General features: G+C 38.5%; 1 protein-coding gene across 1 annotated transcript in view; it reads left to right on the top strand.

Annotated features, from left to right (window-relative positions):
• The window catches only part of GRM7 (glutamate metabotropic receptor 7), an 818,732-nt gene that overhangs the window by 564,583 nt on the left and 235,960 nt on the right, over nucleotides 1-18,189 (top strand). Inside the window, exons 6-7 of the mRNA XM_057555658.1 lie at nucleotides 9,935-10,135; nucleotides 17,527-17,666. Coding sequence (XP_057411641.1) covers nucleotides 9,935-10,135; nucleotides 17,527-17,666 — 341 coding nt within the window. The remainder of the gene's footprint in view (nucleotides 1-9,934; nucleotides 10,136-17,526; nucleotides 17,667-18,189) is intronic.

Genomic DNA, 18,189 nt, shown 5'->3' with positions numbered 1-18,189 from the left:
CTCATTATTTCACTTTTCTTTCCAGGATATTCACTCATTCTTGGGTTCTGGGTCTATAGCAGTGTTTAGGACCCAGAATTGCCTCTAGGGAGTTCAACATACATATATGCGTAGTTTTCCTTTTTTATTTATAGTCACCAGCCCTGGATACAGAACTCAAATGGAGTTAAACCATGGCTTTTTCTTTTTATTTATACTGTCATTGGACTGATGATTCTGCTAAGTCCTTTCAAACCCTGTAGTGGGATCAATTCCCTTATGCCTTTTCTCTGCATCTCACAAGGCAAAGGGGCATCACGGCAGTGAGATGAAATCATTCCATCCCCACAACATGGTTACTTTGCTTCCAGGAAGTGACTTTGGGCCCCGGGAGTCAGATGACCCCGCCCATATGCCATTGCATCTGTACTACGTGTGCCCCTTCCTAAATACCTGAGGAGCAGAGTCATACTCTCAGCCCTGAGATGAGAGGTGGGAACTGCATTTAAGCAGAAGCATCTGAGTGGAGCTGTGAACAGTGAGAGCATGCATGAGAGGGTTTTCTGTTCATATCTGTGTCCCTTGGTTCTAGTTGGGCGTCTGAGCACGTACTCAGTGTCCCTTACAGGCAGCTGAGTTCAACTCCTCTGTTTCCTCCCTGCCTATTCCCCTTTTCTTCAACCCAATACTCTTCTTTTTGTTCTTTTTCCTCTTTTACTCCCTCCTTCTCCTCTGCCCATCTCCTTATCCATCCCCTTCTTATTTCTCTTCCTTCTCTTCCTTACACTCCACCCCCCTTCCTCCTCCTTCTCTTCTTTTTATTTTTACAGACATCATGTGATCTTTCAAACAAACACAAAAAGCAGAGAGAATAGTGGAATAAATCACCACGTATCCATCACACAACCTCAACAATAGTCAATATATAGCCAATTTATGTTCACATGTACCCCGAATGTTTCTCTCTCACCTCTGGCCATTTCAAAGTAAACCCAGACATTTAATTTTTTTAATACTTAAGTATGTTCTCTAAGAAATAAATACTCTTAAAAATATATAAGAAACACACACACACAAACCAGCAAAGCAGTAGTTCCCCATCGTCATCCCGTAGTCTCTCCCTTCTGTCATAAATGTCTTTATATCATTGATTTGTTTACAGGTGGACCTAAACCAAGTCCATATACCACATCTGTTTGATATATCTCTTAAGTCTTTTTAAAAATTTTTAAATGTTTCTCTCCAATTTTTTTTAACTTTTGCTTCAACATATGTTGAAGAAAATAGTTCATTACTATTTCTGTAGAATTTTTTACATTTGGATTTTGTTTTCTGCATCTCTGCAATGTTGATTTACATGTTTCTTTATTTTCTCTACTTCGTATAAATTAGGTTTTTTAATTAATTTTTATTGTAGTTGCTTTACAATGTTGTGTTCGTTTCTATTGTACAGCAAAATGAATCAGCTATATGTAAATTAGTTAATATATCCAAAAGCTTGGTCAGGTTCAGGTTGATCTTTCTTTCTCTTTTCTTTTCTCCTTTCTTTCTGTTCGTTTTTCCTTCCTCCCTCTCTCCCTTCCTTGCTTCCTTCCTTCCTCCCTCCCTCCCTTCCTTCCTTCTTTTCTTTCTTCCCCTCCCTCTCTCCCCCTCCCTCTCTCCACCCCCCTATCCTGAAAGTTCAACCTAAGTACAATTCCTGGAATGCCATAAACAGAATTTCAGAGGGGCAGAACCTCATTAATGAAGGGGCTCCTGCTGAGGGATGGGTTACGAGACCAGGCATCTATAGCAGTATCTTTTTTTCTTAATCTTGAAGTCATGTCTGGAGAGATTGCTTCACGAGTGATTTTACCGTTCGCATTGAAGAAGCAACCAAAACTATATAAACAGAAATTTAGCTTAAGAAATCAGAAGAGAAGAAATCTAGGTGAGAAATGGAAACTGTATCTATGCACTTCTTTAAGAAACCCCATCTTGTTCTTGTTCGGTACAGCAAGGTTTCTTGTGTGAGTTTCAGAAGCCCTGTTCTTACCTTTGCTCAATGGGTTGGCGTTACCTACAGCAGACTGCTCTTGGAAATAAAGAAAGCCCTTGGCTCAGTCTCTCAGAACACCTTCCACACATTGGGGGAGGTGTGAAACTTGGGGCTAAAACATTCCTTGCTTCCAATGTGGTGCCCTGTGTGCATTGTGCAAAGCCTACTCCTGTCCCACGCACCTTGACTCACTGCATATATCTTTACCTGCACCTATCTGGAAATCGAAAATGGAAGAGTAGAAGAAAACTCAGCTGTGATGATTAAATAGTCTTCTGGGAAGCATCCTGCATGGAAGAAGGTTAGAAATGAGGGTCTGTGGCTAGACACTCTTTAATACCTTTGCTAGAGTTGTTTTTGAGTCTGTAACATAGTACTCGCTGTGTTCACTGCAGAACATGAGGATGTTAGTGGTTCAATTACAGTCACATTTTTGTCATCGAAGGTGGAGGGTCAGTTGTTTTGCTGCTGTTGTTGTTCTTCCTCTGCCAGCCCTTTGGCAGTTTCTCTGGGCATTAACTTTTCCACCCAAGGAGAGGTCAGGGAAGACCATGATGGTGGTTGTCAAAACCATCCGTTTCCTCCTTGCAGGAAACGCAAGCAAAACCTTCAGTGGGGGTAAGAGGATGTAAAAATCATGGATAGCATGAACTTTGAGATTATTTGTGGCTCTAAACTAAAGTTGAAAATGGAAAGAAACAAAGGGGAAAACTCCAGGTTCATCGCTTTTCCATGTGGAGATATGGACGGAACCATTTAGCGGATGGTCTATAAGGTATAGTGAAGTAACAGGGATGGGGAATGGTACCCAAGAAAGCGTTGTGAGGGTTTAACATGAAACCATGAAAAGTGCTTAGCGCAGAGCCTGGTGCCCAGGAAGAACACAATAAGCGCAGGCTGCCTGTGGTACTGTGACAGGGACGCCCATCGTTCTCTTCACGAGCTGCTGGGCTCATTCAGCCTCACCTCCAAACAGAGGCACAGCAGCAGAGAAGGCTGTTTGTCTCAGTCCAGAACTTCTGACTTTCCTTCAATTGGTATTTCTTGCTATGGGTTGTTACCCCCAGATTCTATGAATGGGGTCACTGTTATAAAAACAAAACAAAACAAAACAAATTTGCATAAAACAGAATCTTATTTTACCATTGACATTCATCTTAAAAGAGAAAGATATACCCATGAGAGGAAAAAAAGTTATCCAGTAAACCAAGTTATTTGTTTATTTATTATTATTATTTTTTTAACATCTTTATTGGAGTATAATTGCTTTACAATCGTGTGTTAGTTTCTGCTTTATAACAAAGTGAATCAGTTATACATTTACATATGTTCCCATATCTCTTCCCTCTTGCATCTCCCTCCCTCCCACCCTCCCTATCCCACCCCTCTAGGTGGTCACAAAGCACCGAGCTGATCTCCCTGTGCTATGCGGCTGCTTCCCACTAGCTATCTATTTTACATTTGGTAGTGTATATATGTCCATGCCACTCTCTCACTTTGTCACAGGTTACCCTTCCCCCCGCCACGTCCTCAAGTCCATTCTCTAGTAGGTCTGTGTCTTTATTCCTGTCTTGCCCCTAGGTTCTTCATGACCTTTTTTTTTTTTTTTTAAATAAAGTATGGGAGGGACTGCAGTAGTATTTTAATAAGGCTTGCCTGGTAACTGTAGCGTTTTTAGAACCCTGCAACATTTTCTAGTGCTCCAGGATATCCACCCTGCTTTCCTTGCATCCTTTTTACCCAGAATCTAGCAGTTCTGTCACCACCTGTATATTCCCTGACTCTGTTTTCAGAGCTCCTGTGACATATTCTTTTCCTGTTTTTATTAGTGTGTTTATCATTTGCAGTATAACCAAGCATTAGTATTTTAGTTAATTATATACAGTCCTACTCAGGACTTTAGCCTCAAGAAATTTTTAAGTTTGTGGCTTTACATTCAATAAAATATATTTGTGTAATGCAGCATTTAAAAGCACAGTCAGCACGAGCATATATAACTTCTAAGAGGTCTTCCCGATGCAAATAACTGCAATTAATATGTGAAATCAAAACACAAATTATAATTTATCACTCCCATAGAAACATATGGTAAACATTGGGCCAGTTGTTCAAATCTACAGGGCTGTTTTGGTAGGTTTTTCAGTTCGCACTAGCAAATATCTTTGGTTTGTTTCCTGCCTATGCCCAACCTCCTCTTCCTTTTGGTTTTCGTATTGCAATGGGATTCTTTATATTAATAATTTCAGATCCATAATTTCTTACGTTTTCTGTGCCTTTTTTTTCTCCTTGATAGTTTGTTCATGCATATTAACTAAGGCATATATTCTGAGAAAGCAGTATGTTAAAATGGGCAAAATAAGCAGATCTTTCAAAGAGAGAAGACTTCAGCAGAATGAACACTAGAAATTCTGGTCGTGAGAGGGTTTGTAGATTATTCTTGTGTAGTGCAGCTGAAAATTTATTCAACATAAGCTTAAAGGAGTGTGCATTTTGAAGATAAATACTGAACTATTTGGGTAAAAATAACATTACATCAGAAAATCGGGAGACTTTAAAAGGAAAGCTTCTTTGCATACTGGAGAAATAAAAAATAATTAATGCTTCAGAGTTCTCCTTATTTTATCTAAACCTCAAACGCTTTCCTGGGAAATGTGATGAAAAGGATGAACTTCATTCAAGAAAAGAATATAACAACATCTCAGTTCATCAGAAAGCCTGAAAGAATGAGCTGTTAACCGAGAATTGATTGAAAATGCTTTCTTTTTTTCTATTTCAATCTACATTGTTAAAAATATTTCTTAAAACTACCCTTTTTTTTTCACTTTTGGGGGGAAGAAGGTGTACTTACGCTAGTCCCTTGAGATGTTGTAAAATGGTACATGAATAAGAACTGTAGTGTTCAAGTAAACCTGGAAAACATTGAGTATCAAGCTGTAGTTAAATGGATAAGCCATTGAGTATGTCACTTGGGAAAAAAAAAGAGTAGGGTAATTCTAGGCTTGGCTAACTCACAGCTTGATTGTATTTTCACATCCTTGCCACATTTTTATTCTGCTCTTATTCGTATGCTGGCTAATTGCCTCAGGACTGCCAAATGACTAGAGTAAATGCAGTGTGTGTGTTTGTGTGTGTGTGTGTGTTGGGGGGTGTGATTGTTTTGATGCAATTGAGTTCATCTCTCTTTAAGACCAAATAAACTTTCTCAGGAGTTCCCCAATAAACTTTTTCTGAAAATTTTTATTGAAATATAGTTGATTTGCAATGTTATGTTAGTTTCAGGTGTACAGCAAAGTGATTCAGTTACACACACACACACACACACACACACACACACGTATTCTTTTTTAGGTTCTTTTCCATTATAGGTTATTACAAGATACTGAGAGTAGTTCCCTGTGCTATACAGTAGGTCCTTGTTGTTTATCTATTTTATATACAGTAGTGTGTATTTGTTAATCCCAAACTCCTAATTTATCCCTCCCCCACCTTTCCCCTTTGGAAACCATAGGTTTGTTATCTATGTCTGTGGATCTATTTCTGTTTTGTAAATAAGTTCATTTGTATCATTTTATATGTGGAACCCAATAAACTCTTCTTACATCTCATTATCTAGAATTGTAACCCATGCCTGTTCCTAAATCAGCCCTTGCCAAGGAGGAAACTGGGTTGGCTTAGACAAATGAGGATAGACTCAGTGAGGCTCAGGAGAGGACCTGAACCCCTCACTCCTTTGGTGGCCGCCAGTACCTGAAGAGAAGCAGATTTCAGTTAGGGGAGGAGGGGAGGGGTGCTAGATGAACAACCAGAGACTCTGACCTTGGCATGCAGTTGCATCTGCCACAGTAGGGGAAATAAAGTTAGCCTTTTTTGTTGTTGTTGTTAACTTGCCAGTTCTGATTTTCTTGATGTAAGGCTACATTTTTCAAGTCCTGGTAACCCCAAAGACAAATGTACCTGTGTTTCTCAGAGCCCTTAATAAGCTAACATACCTGATGACTCTTCAAGAGAGGGGTAAAACCTATAATGTTTCGAACATAATGAAATATTTCATTATTTAAAATACTGCAATTATTTTTCAAGGCATTCTTTCTGAGATGAATGTCTTTATGAATGCAGGCTAGAAACTGCTCTCCTGAATTACTAGTCTGAACCCGTTTCATAGTATATATTTTAGAATGGTTGTAGTGCCATCAAGATTGCCTTTTTAAGTACTCTAAAAAATAAGAGAAATTTGTAAAGTAGCAGGTTATAAAATTATTAGAAAATGAATTGCCTTATAACATAAGTATAGTAAAATGTTAATGTAAGAATCTAGTTGGTGAGGTCACTGTAAAGTTCTTTCAACCTTCCTCTGTATTTAAAATTTTTGTGATAGAAAGTTGAAACATAATAAAACAACCACAACAAAACAAAGAATAGCTTTTATGTATGCAACCAAAAACCAGAGGAAATACTTAGCAGAGAAAACCATATTTATAATAGCAAAACTAAGTAAAATACCAAGACTAACTTTCCACAAAACACTCAAAACCTATGTGAGAACATTTTAAAACACTATTGAAGGAAACAAAAGTAGCCTTGAGCAAATGAAAAGACACGTGGGAATTCTCACCTTTGTAAAAATTTCTGTTCTGGCTAAGTTGATTTATAAATACAGCGTAAACTCAACATCAAGTATTTTTTTTCTTTTCTCAAGATAGATTAGTAGTTAATAAAGCTCATTTGAGTAAGTAAACAAAAATCAACATAAAATTTGAAAAAGAAAGAACAATTATGGTGAGAGAGGGACTAACTCTACCAGTTATTAAAATAAGTTATAAAGAGTTTATAATTGAAGCTATACTGTTGGCCCATGAATAGACAAACCAAACAGTGAAACAAATTTTAAAAATCCAGAAATAGATCTAATTATGCGTGGAAAACTTAATATATAATAAAGGAAGCACTTCAAATCAGTGAGAAAAGATGAACTGGCCTATAACTAGGAAGCTATATGGAAAAAGCTAAAATTTTGATTCTTCATACAGCATACCAGAATGTATTCCAAGTGGATGAAATATCTAAGTTTAAAAAATGAAATTATACAAGAAGAAAACACGGATGGAATATTCTGTAGCCTGGGGTGGGAGCATTTTTTCAAACCATGATTGAAAATCCAGAAGCAATAAGAAGAAAATAAATTGATAATTTTTTTAGAAAAACATTTTTTAATCTAATATAATTTTATTTGGAAAATACCTAAAGTGAGTAAAAGAAAAATAACAAACTAGGAAAAATATTTGCAACTTAATCTCAAAGAATTAATATGCTTAATTAATAAAAAGCTTTTAAAAGTGCAGAGGAAAATGACCAAATTTTTATAAAAACAGTTCGCAGAAAAGAAATACAATAGCCTTTAACTATATGCAAAGATGTTCAGCCTCCCCTATAGTAAGAAAAATCAAATAAAAATAGACTGTGGTAGCATTTCTCACCTAGCTGATTGTCAGAAATCCAAGTTTGAGGACATACTTGGTTGTCAGAATTGTTGGGAAATGAACACTCTCTCTCTTTGCTGGTGGGAGGACAAAATGGTACAAACCCATTAGAGGGGAATTGGCCAATATTTAGCAAAAACACATACAAATTGACTCTTGAACAAAGCAATCCCGTTTCTCAGAATAAACCACCAAAATATTCCGGTAAGAATTGAAAAACACATATATGCCAAGGCTGCTCATTACACTACATTTTTAGACTATTGGTTAGACATTTATTCTAAGAATGTTATTTGTGTATTATGGAATCAAGCAAATAAATAGTTATAATGGTGTCATTAAGAGCCAGGATTTTCCTCATGAAAAAAAAAAATGAGGTAGAGGTGTAGGAGTGTCGAGTTAAGTAAAACTCCTGTAGTCCAGAATTTGAATTCATAGTAGCAGTATGGATTCATGATGGATTTTATCTTTTTCAAAAAAGATTCCTGCTCCAGACACACTGAAAAGGCCTAGACCCAGACCCAATGAAGAGCAGTGAGCCCGAGGTTGATTGGTACTTGAATGAGATACATACAAAGCAAAGAACTGTCTGCCATTTGAGATATTAATGTGTGCTCTGAAAAGGAAAAAATATGAATTCAATTAATTTGGGGATATTCTGAACTTCCTTCTTGGAAATTATACTTTATGTTATATTAAATACTCTGAAACTGTCTCTTAGTAAAGAAACCTAATAACGTTTAACACAGTGGATGTCGGGAACACTTTGTTTTGCAGGAGAAGGGACAGGGGTTGTAGAATCCCTACTGTTTCTTTCCTACACAAATGTGTCATAGAAGACAATCTGGGAAATATTGCTGCGAAAGTGAAATTCAATCTGCGGTTAATTATTTGTCATAGAGGGACACGAGGTCTAAAGAGAGTTCCTGGTATTACCATGTACTTAACGAATGCCTAATTTAATGCAAGTATTGTTTAGAATCTACCAGATATTAAATGCTGTGTTCAGTGCTGGGGATATAAGCAAAAAAAAAAAAAGAAAAAAGAAAGGGAAAGTCTGGTAGAGCATTAAAATATAGTGATATTATTAATTTTATAATAAAGATTTGAAATGTTTTATGAAAATCTTTAATTCTGATCAAGAAGCTAAGTGTAAGCAACCACTGGATTGTGCCACAGGGACAGAATTAAGTTATGATGGGCAAAAGCAAGGAGAGATATTTCTGGCAAAACAAGGGGCATGACCAAAGATAATTAACGTTAGATCTGATGATGTTTACGGGAAAAATAGCCATACTTGTCTGGAGCAAAATATATATATGTTTTAAATTCTAGGAAAAGGGTGAGGTAGGGCCCATGAAGTGAGAGAAATGTTGGTTTGGGGTTCTGATAAACCTGAGCTGTCATCTGCTCTTCCTGTACATGACATTCGGAAGGTGATTTAATTTCTGTAAGGCTCGGCTTTCGCATCTGTATAATGAGAGGACTAATAATATTTAACTGACAAAGTGAGGATGAAATAAAAATCATGTATATAAGGCTTCCAAGACAGTGGAGGACACTTCATCACTGCCAGTTCTTACTGTTGTTAGGCAGATAGGAACAAAATGATGAACACCCTGTGTTGTCAGGGGAAAGGGTTTGGATTTCATTTTGCGGGCAGTGGAGAACCACTGAAGAATTCTGAGCACGGGGGTGAAGTGATTAGCTCTGTGTTTTGGAAAAGTGAACGTGGAGGAATCACTAGATGAAGAGAGACACCTAGCATTGTGTCCTGATGGGAGATGAGAAAAGCATAAATAGGGCATTGGTAGTGTGGCCAAAACTGTTCACTGTTTCAGGTGAGGTTTTGGCTATTCATTAGATACATGTATGTGGGAGGGTAGAGTAAGAGACAGGAAGGAATGAAAAAATGACATCGCGGTTTCCAGCCTGAGCATCAGAGCTGCCAGTAATACGCACAATTGAGACAGGCAACCCAGGAAGTAGAGCAGGTATATAGAAGAAGGTAATGAGTTCAGGGGTGGTATTTCATTAGTTTTCTATCATTTTCTTTTGGCCTATCACCTTTCTAGACTAAGTGAGCTTGGAAGATTTGCACGTGGCAGCCCCGCTTCTAATTGCTGCAATCCTTTGGTTCTATGGGGCCACTATGTTTTGAATAGTGTGTTGGCTTATTACAAGGGCTTTTATTGTGATCCTTTGAAGTGCTGCTTCTGAAATTTACCTAATACATCAGAAAGGTTAGTGTAATGTGCTTCAAAGTCAAATACCAAAAACTATCAAAGCAACCGAACATGGTAGCCAAACATGGATGTGTGGCTTGCGTGACTGTACTCCTCAAAGCATTGTTTTCTTTAAGCATAGTTGAAAGTAAATGCAAATTGAGACATTCTACTCAACACCATTGTTTGTGTGTGTTTCTTGTTTTAATGTGCAGGACAGGAGAGAATTGGAAAAGATTCCAACTATGAGCAGGAGGGTAAAGTTCAGTTTGTGATTGACGCAGTGTACGCAATGGCTCATGCCCTTCATCACATGAACAAGGATCTCTGTGCTGACTACCGGGGCGTCTGTCCAGAGATGGAGCAAGCTGGGGGCAAGAAGTTGTTGAAGTATATCCGCAATGTGAATTTCAATGGTGAGTCTCCATGTTTTCTTTTTTCAGGCTGACATGGGGCCTTTATGTTGTAGAAAAGAACATCTAGAGAATGCCACACAACCCTAGTATGTCTAAAATACTATATATAAAAATGACAACTGCTCATAACGACAACATTGAAGCACTGAAAGATAACAAGTTACAATACTTTCTGAATCCGAGAAGTCAAATTATGCCCAGTATGGTGTTAATGTCCTTGTATACATCGAAATTCTAATATTCTGACATATGGTAAATGAGATAACCAGAATATCCAATGATGTAACTTTGGGTGATACAGAACTTGGTGATATCCAAGTCTTTTGACAATGCAGCAATGTATTCATACTCATCCGGTATATGTCCACACAGATATTTCAGAATTCCAGTTTCTTGGTCAAGTGATATGTTTGGCTTGAGTTCATTAAATATATTTAGATGTCTCTATTCCAGTCTCTTTTGGAATCCTAAGTGTTGACATTATGTGTTTCATAAGTTAAGTAGTCAGATTGCAATTTACTCTTGAGTATGTGGATTATAGCATTTCAAATTATTGAATCAATTATATGAATGAGTAGTGAGTGAGCAAATGAATAAATAAATTTGGGGGGGTGGGTTATGGTTTGCCCTCTCTTTCTTAAAATAGAAGGACTTTTGCCAAGTTTTTTCTTGGTGAGTGTAAGCAGGAATGGGAGGGGATAAGAGGAAAAGGAAGGGACAGTTGCTCTAGGTACTCAAGTTAATTGAAGTAATGGTTTTAATTTTCCACACCAACCACATGTCACATTACACATTTATTTCTCAAAGAATAAAACTTGGGCAGAAAGTAATTGGTTACCTAAAATAAATGGGTAGAGATGAGTGGGAAATATAACAGGAGATTTATTTTAGGAATTGGCTGACACTGTTATAGAGACTGACATGCCCCATGATCTGCCATCTATAAGCTGGAGAACCGTAGAAGCAGTGGTGTAATTCAGTCCAAGTGTACAGGCCTTGGGATCAGAGAGTTGGTGGTGTAAGTCTTGATCTGTTTCTGAAAGCCAGAGAACTAGGAGCTCCAGTGTCTGAGAGCAGGAGAAAATGGGTGTCTCCACTCAAGCAGAGAGAGTGAATTTGCCCTTCTTCTGCCTTTGGTTCTATTCAGACTTTCTAGGGATTGGATGATATCTGCCCACACTGGGGAAGGTCACTTGCTTTATTCAGTTCAACAATTCAACAATTCTTTATTCAGTTCAACAGTTCTTCCAGGAACATACTCATACACACAGAAGTAAAGTTTTGCCAGCTATCAGGGCATCCCTAGTCAAGCTGACACATAAAATTAACCATCCTGAATGTCAATTATTTCTCAATTAAAAAATAACCATTGCATGGAGTAATACAAAATTTAATACAGTAAGAAACCTAACTAAATTACATATGAGTAACATAACCACACTGAAGGGAGTGAGGAAGAAAGATAAAGAGTGCAAATAATTTTGGAAGACAGTATTTGACTATATACTATAAGACTGAAGACATGAATAACTGTACGCAGATATTTCACAATCCCTAGGAACTTAGTATGTTTTTTTTCCCCACAATTCTGAAGATTATTTATGTCCATAAGAGGACTGAGAGATTTAATAAAAGATATTGTGGATAACGAGAGTCAGAGAAAGAAATTACTAATAAGGATGGGAGAAAGGTAAAATAACACTTGTTGTGTTGGATTAGAATGGAAGATACCAGCATGGGCTCATGGCTTTTAATACACATGCAGATGAGGAGGTAGGGAGATGGATATGGGTATGTCTGTGTGCGTACAAACCTCCGCTGAGAGGGCCTAGGAGCCATGACATCCTGGTAGAAATGACTGCACTTGCACCCACATGTTATTTATAAATACCGTTCTCCAGTGAAAAGAACTAGGGCTCCCTAGTGAAACTCTCAATTCAGGGGCTAGAGCAGGGCAACTAGAAGATGAATTTGAAACCATGTTGTGCCACAAAGCAAGAAAGTGCTCAAAAACTGATGGGACCATGTCGAAGGGACAAAGGAACCAACTTGAAGAAGATCCCACTGGCTAATTCTAGGCCAACAGTGGGTTAAGCTCATAGAATATAATAAATATCAATGAGTCCATACTAATAAATAAATAATTGAATTGGATACGTAAACGCAAGAGAAGAGACAGCACGATGGAATGAGGCAAAGATGGAAATACAAAACTCACCATTTTGCAAAGACCTCAGTAATAAGTGTTTCAGGCAAGAATCATCAATGGATGCTAAAATTATTGGGCTAAAAGTAGGATGAGAAATAAGATACTTGCATAGCCTCAAAGTGTCCTTCATCATGGAACACATTAATTACAAAGGGGAAAAGAGCAGCCTTGAAGTGGAGAAACCTGGAAGACAGCACTTAACCAAGTTGTCAAGGTTGGTGTCACCAGTAATGAGACTTAACAACATCACATGCTACTAATTATTAGAGAAATGCAAATCAAAAGTACAGTGAGATACCACTTCACGCCAGTCAGAATGGCTGTTATCAAAAAGTCTACAAATAATAAATACTGGAGAGGGTGTGGAGGAAAGGGAACCCTCCTACACTGTTGTTAGGAATGTAAATTTTAAAGAGGGGAAAATATTTGTCCAACCACAGCTAGCAAATGACAGAGACAGACCTAGAACTCAAGTTTCTTTCTAGTCCATTGTGAAAAATGTAGCCTCTCTTCTGCATGTTTTAGAAAAATCTTAATGTTTCTTGGTCTCAGTGAGCTTAATCGTGCTCTTCTGTTACTTCAGTACAGAATTTTCCATACCCCTGGGAGTTCTGTTCCAGACCAGTAGAGTACAGTTTAATAACTCCGACCTTCACATTTATGAAAGCATCAATTTAGGAAGTGATAATAGAATGCTCTAAAAGTATTGCTACATCTTCAGCAATCACTTAACCTCCTCTTGTGCACCAACAGAAAAGATGGCTAATTATGTCATCCCAAATGAATGCAATGACCTGAGCCTAAATTTTAGTTATCTTGATGTTGGATGTTGGCCCATCCAACCAGATGTCAGTATTTGTCAATTTAACAAATTTGTTGTCTTGGATACACAACCTTAGAGAATTGTTATATAGTGAAGTCTTTAATGTGAAGCCTGTCTGTACCTAGATTTACTCCTTTCCAGAAAACAAATTGGGTTGGGGTATATTTTATAAAGATGGCATATCTCACGTGGTCTTCTTGAAACATGAAGTTAGCTTTTCTTCATCGAGGGTGAGATCTGTATTCCCTCCCCTGAGTCTGAGTGAGCCCGTGGCTAATACAGAAGTGGCAGTATGTGACTTCTATGGTACAGAATGCCACAGGGCTTCTGCACGGTTGTCTTGTGACTTCTGTATTACGAACACAGCTGCCATGTTAGGAGGAAGCCAAGAAGCCGAGGGTCAGGCCGCATGTGGTGCTCCAGCCGTGGCCCCAGCTGAAGTCACAGCTGATAGTCAGCATCAGCTGTCAGACACGTGAGCTTCAAGCTGCCCCAGCTGATGTGAGTGGACCAGAGAGGCACTGTTTCTGCCAAGCCCTGCCCGAATTGCAAAATACAGATTGTCATTTTTTTTTTTTTTTGAGTGCCACGTTTTAGGATAGTTTGTTGAGCAGCAAAAGGTAACTGGAACACGAATCAAGGTAGCCTTTCTGGAATCTGTGCATGGGGTGGTAAGAAGAGAAGAGAAAACCTGTCAGGTCATTACTTTGATGCTGAGGACTGTTTCGTCATCGGAGCATCGTATATCTCAAATCCTTCTTGATCCAGGAAAATAAAAGGAATTTCACTCAGATACTCTCATCTGGGAAGGAGATTTCCTACTTGAGTGCGTTCTCTCAGCCATTCTCTCCTCTCAGTATCCCATCTTGTCAAGTGGCCCTGTTTCCTTTACTTTAGGACACTTGTGTTCTGGCCCTGATACATTGTGGAGGTTCCTGCAGAGGATCGCTTCTCCTTTGAGAACTTATTTATTTTCTCTGGATTTGTTTGATCCTTATTATTATTATTATTATTTGATATAGAGTTCACTGAACACAATCCCTCTTTTTCTCTTTCAAGAAGTTCAGGGATGATGTTGAAAAGGAGTTGTGTGGGGGAAAAAAAAAAAGCCTGAAAAATGCCAGTTGCGTTGTAGAATCCATCAAAAAGGTCAAAGCCACACCATACATTGTTACACATCACTTAGGTAACGTATTCAGCTCTTCTGCCTTATTTTTTTCTAAGCGTGAACTTTAATGAGAATGGAAAGGGCAACACAAGAATCATTTCTCCTCACAAGGATTGTAAGGAGAGAGAGAGAGAGAGATGAGGCAGTATGTACCTTTCTGATGACTATTTACCTGGTGGGATGAGATCCTTTGGCGCCCCAGGCCTCTGATATTCTTCCTCCATTCTCTCAAAGACTCTGAAAAGCTCACGTCCTATTATTTAATGACTAGAAGCTGTAGAATTAAAGCAAAGTACAACATGAATCCTAGTATCCAATGTGAAAGAAAAGAGAGGTGAGTATCTGAATATTAATGTCTTCCTGAAAAATAATAAGAAACACTTCTGTTGATTCCTCTAACAGAGAGGGCTTAATGGGGTGTCTTTGTGGACCATGGGGATAGTGTCTAGGTGAAACAGAGAAGAAACAAATTGAAATGGTGCCCTTGGCCACACACAGATTCAGCCACTGATTCAAGTTCGTAGGATCAAATCAGCGTTGCTCATAGATGAATGCCCATTCCCAGAGTGGATTCTAGCCTGCTGCTTGGAAAATTTTAAAAATGTTTACACCAATGGAGAAATTTAAATTAAATACCAGTTAGGAGAGACTCCTTTGATGCATTGGAAAACATTATTGGTCTGGGGGTCTGACGGCATGCATCAGGGTCTGGTCCTGAGATATTAGCAAAGAAAACAATAATAAAAGTGAAAACTATAAAAAAAAAATCATGGCCATCTATTGAGCATTTATTATGTAAAAGGCATGGGACTAAGCACCTTGTGTACATTGTTACATTTAATTCTTACTAACCCTATGACAAAGGTATTAGTGACACTCAGAAGGAGAGGAAGACTGAATAATTTGATACAGGTCACACATATAGGAAGTGGTAGACCTGGAATTTAAACCCTTTCTAGGGGATTCCAGAGCCAGTTATTGGGCACTATTCAAATTTAATGAGCAGAGTGGGCCTGAGGCAAATGATTGCCCTCTCTGAACCTAAGTATACTTCCTCACCTGTAAAATTAGGAAGCTCATTGCTCTGTGTCCTCCAGGTTTGTATTAGTTTCCTGTTGCTGCCATTAAAAGATTACCATATATTTGCTAGCTTAAACAACACACATTTATTATCTTATAGTTCTGTGGTTTGGAAGTCTGATACAGGTCTCTCTGAGTTTTAGTTAAGGTGAAGGCAGGGCTGGTTCCCTTTAGAGGCTCTGGGGGAGTATCTGCTTCCTTCCTTTTTCTAGCTTCTAAAGGCCACCTGCACTTCCGGGGCTCAGGACCCCTTCCTTGCATCACCCTAGCCTCTTGTTTTCCTCCTCACATCTTCTCCTTCGTCCTTTGACTCCTGCTGCCTCTTGTAAGGGCCATTGTGATTACACTGGGCCCACCTACATTATCCAGGATAATCTCTCCCATCTCATGACCCTTCATTTAATCATACCTGCAAAATCTCTTTGCCAAGTGTGATGACATTCACAGATTCTGGGGGTTAGGACTTAGACCTACCTGGGGAACCATTTTGCAACCTACCACAAGCTCTGATTTTTTTTTTTTTTTTAAATAGGCAGAAGTGTCATAAAAGTCTGTGCCTGACACTTGTAAGACAGTGTGGAGTTCTTTTTAGCTGCCCCTGCATCCTGCCTACGTGCTGGACCCTCTCTTCCAGCAGGGGTAACTTTCAGCTCAGGATTGCAACTTCATATGCCTCTTGTCACCCAATATATTGTCCCTCTTTCTGGCCCCCTTTTTTTTTTTTTAACTTCGTTCTTGTGTTGAGTGATCGTTTGTGTGGGATCACTCTCAGTGTCATGCCTGCTTCCTTAGTGTAGACATCCTTTTTTTTTTTTTACTGTTTCAGGCGTTCTCTCTCCTGTCCAGTTAACGTGCCTTAGTTCTTTCATCCATGTCATCAATGCAAATACTACATTGGCCCAAATTCTGCAGAAGCTAATGACTACGAGCCAGATGCAGAGTTCTGCCACCAGTAGAAGCTGACATTTTTAATGAGAATTATCAAAAGTGCTTCATGCTCATTACCTAAGACTTACCCCGTCCCTCCCCTAAAAATAGCAAAATGGTCTTCTGTTCTCAGTGATTCTGTTTCAGCCTGTAATTGATCTGTAAACTTCCTTGTAAATGGCAGGAAATACACTGTTTTCTGCTGGGAATATTGATCTAGTATTAACTTATAGGAGGAGCAGACAGTAGTCACATATGCTGAAGCCAGTGGTATTTTTCCTGTTTCTTATAGAACATGAGAGAAATAGCACTCAGTTACAAACTTTTGGTGATTCTTTTGTAACTGCTGTATTGCTGAAAGTAAACAAAACTCACATCTTCCGTTCTTTGTATATGGTTTGCCACTTGTTCCACACGATTAATATTAAGGGACTTTTCACTCATATCCAACTTTGAATTTATATATTTTTTTCAAAACATGCATTAGTCTTTTTAAATTGACTTCAATGTCTAATTGTGCCAAAACATTGGTTTTATCTTAAGATAGACATTTTAAATAAGACCCAAATAGAAAATTGAGAAAGAATCCATTGTTTATTAAGCATTCACCAGGCAAACTGCTAAGCATTTAAGACTGGTTATCATTTAAAGCAAATTGGAAATAATCAGCCAAAAATATTTTTTAAATGCAGTCAGTATTCAACTATGTATGTAAGTGAACTTTTGAGCTTGTTTTTTGATTCTCTTGTATTTCATTTTTAAAATGTATTTATTATTTCTTGAAATGATTCTTTATTGACCACAATTTAGTGTTTGATGGACACTAAAATAATAATAACAACAACAACAACAAAGCTTAATATTTTCTCTTGAAGATAATGCATTTGATTGTTATTCCTTAAAAGAGAGGACAAAGTAGAATAAAATATTTTCAGATACTAAAAAATTGAGCTGTTCAAAGGGGGAAGCAAGTTGTCTTCCCACCTTCCATAATTAGCATTCACAGACCATCGTGATGACTTGCCCGGGAGTTTCAGGGGGCATCTTGGGGGAACCTATTAAACAGCAAGGCTACCTCCTAGCTACCTTTCTCATCACCAGGTCTCCAGACCATTACCCTGGAAGCAAGAGACAGAAGGAATCTCATTTAACTCTAAAGTCTGTCTTTGTCTTGTCTTCACCAGGTAGTGCAGGCACCCCAGTCGTGTTTAACAAGAATGGGGACGCCCCTGGGCGTTACGACATCTTCCAGTACCAGACCACAAACACCACCAACCCTGGTTACCGCCTGATCGGACAGTGGACAGATGAACTGCAGCTCAATGTGAGTTTTGCTTGTTCCTCTTCCTTTGCTTTTGTGATGAATGAACAGACTTTTAACACGCTCCCTGAGGCAGACGCTTCTTGTCTGTATGTTTGTGAGCATCCGCAAGTGAGCGTACAACTTGTTACGGGCATCAGCAGGGACTGGTGACCAATAATAATACAGCAGTAATAGCAGTGATGATGGCGCGGATAGGAAATGGCGTGTGGAGTTCATGCCTGACGTTATACTCGGCAACTATGTGAATCATCTCGTTTAATCTGAGGCTCTGATTGCTTTACAGACAAGTTACCAGCTAATACTTTAATGCTTTGAGGAGATCTTAATCTTGGTCAAATTATTTTTCCCTTCTGTCCTTCCTTCCTTCCTTATTTGCTGGTGTTTTTGTTTGTTTGTTTGTTTGTTTTTACTGAGTCACTTTGGCTTATACTGAGAATCTCTGGGTAACATCAGCGTTAATTTCCATAACCACTCCTTCTTTCTGTAAAGCATGACCTTGAGTGAGCAAGCACTTCCTTGTGCA

Source organism: Balaenoptera acutorostrata, chromosome 10, assembly GCF_949987535.1.
Source record: "Balaenoptera acutorostrata chromosome 10, mBalAcu1.1, whole genome shotgun sequence".
Taxonomy (NCBI): Eukaryota; Metazoa; Chordata; class Mammalia; order Artiodactyla; family Balaenopteridae; genus Balaenoptera; species Balaenoptera acutorostrata.
The sequence above is the reverse complement of the archived record's forward strand: the minus strand, read 5'-3'. Positions and strand labels throughout refer to the sequence as shown.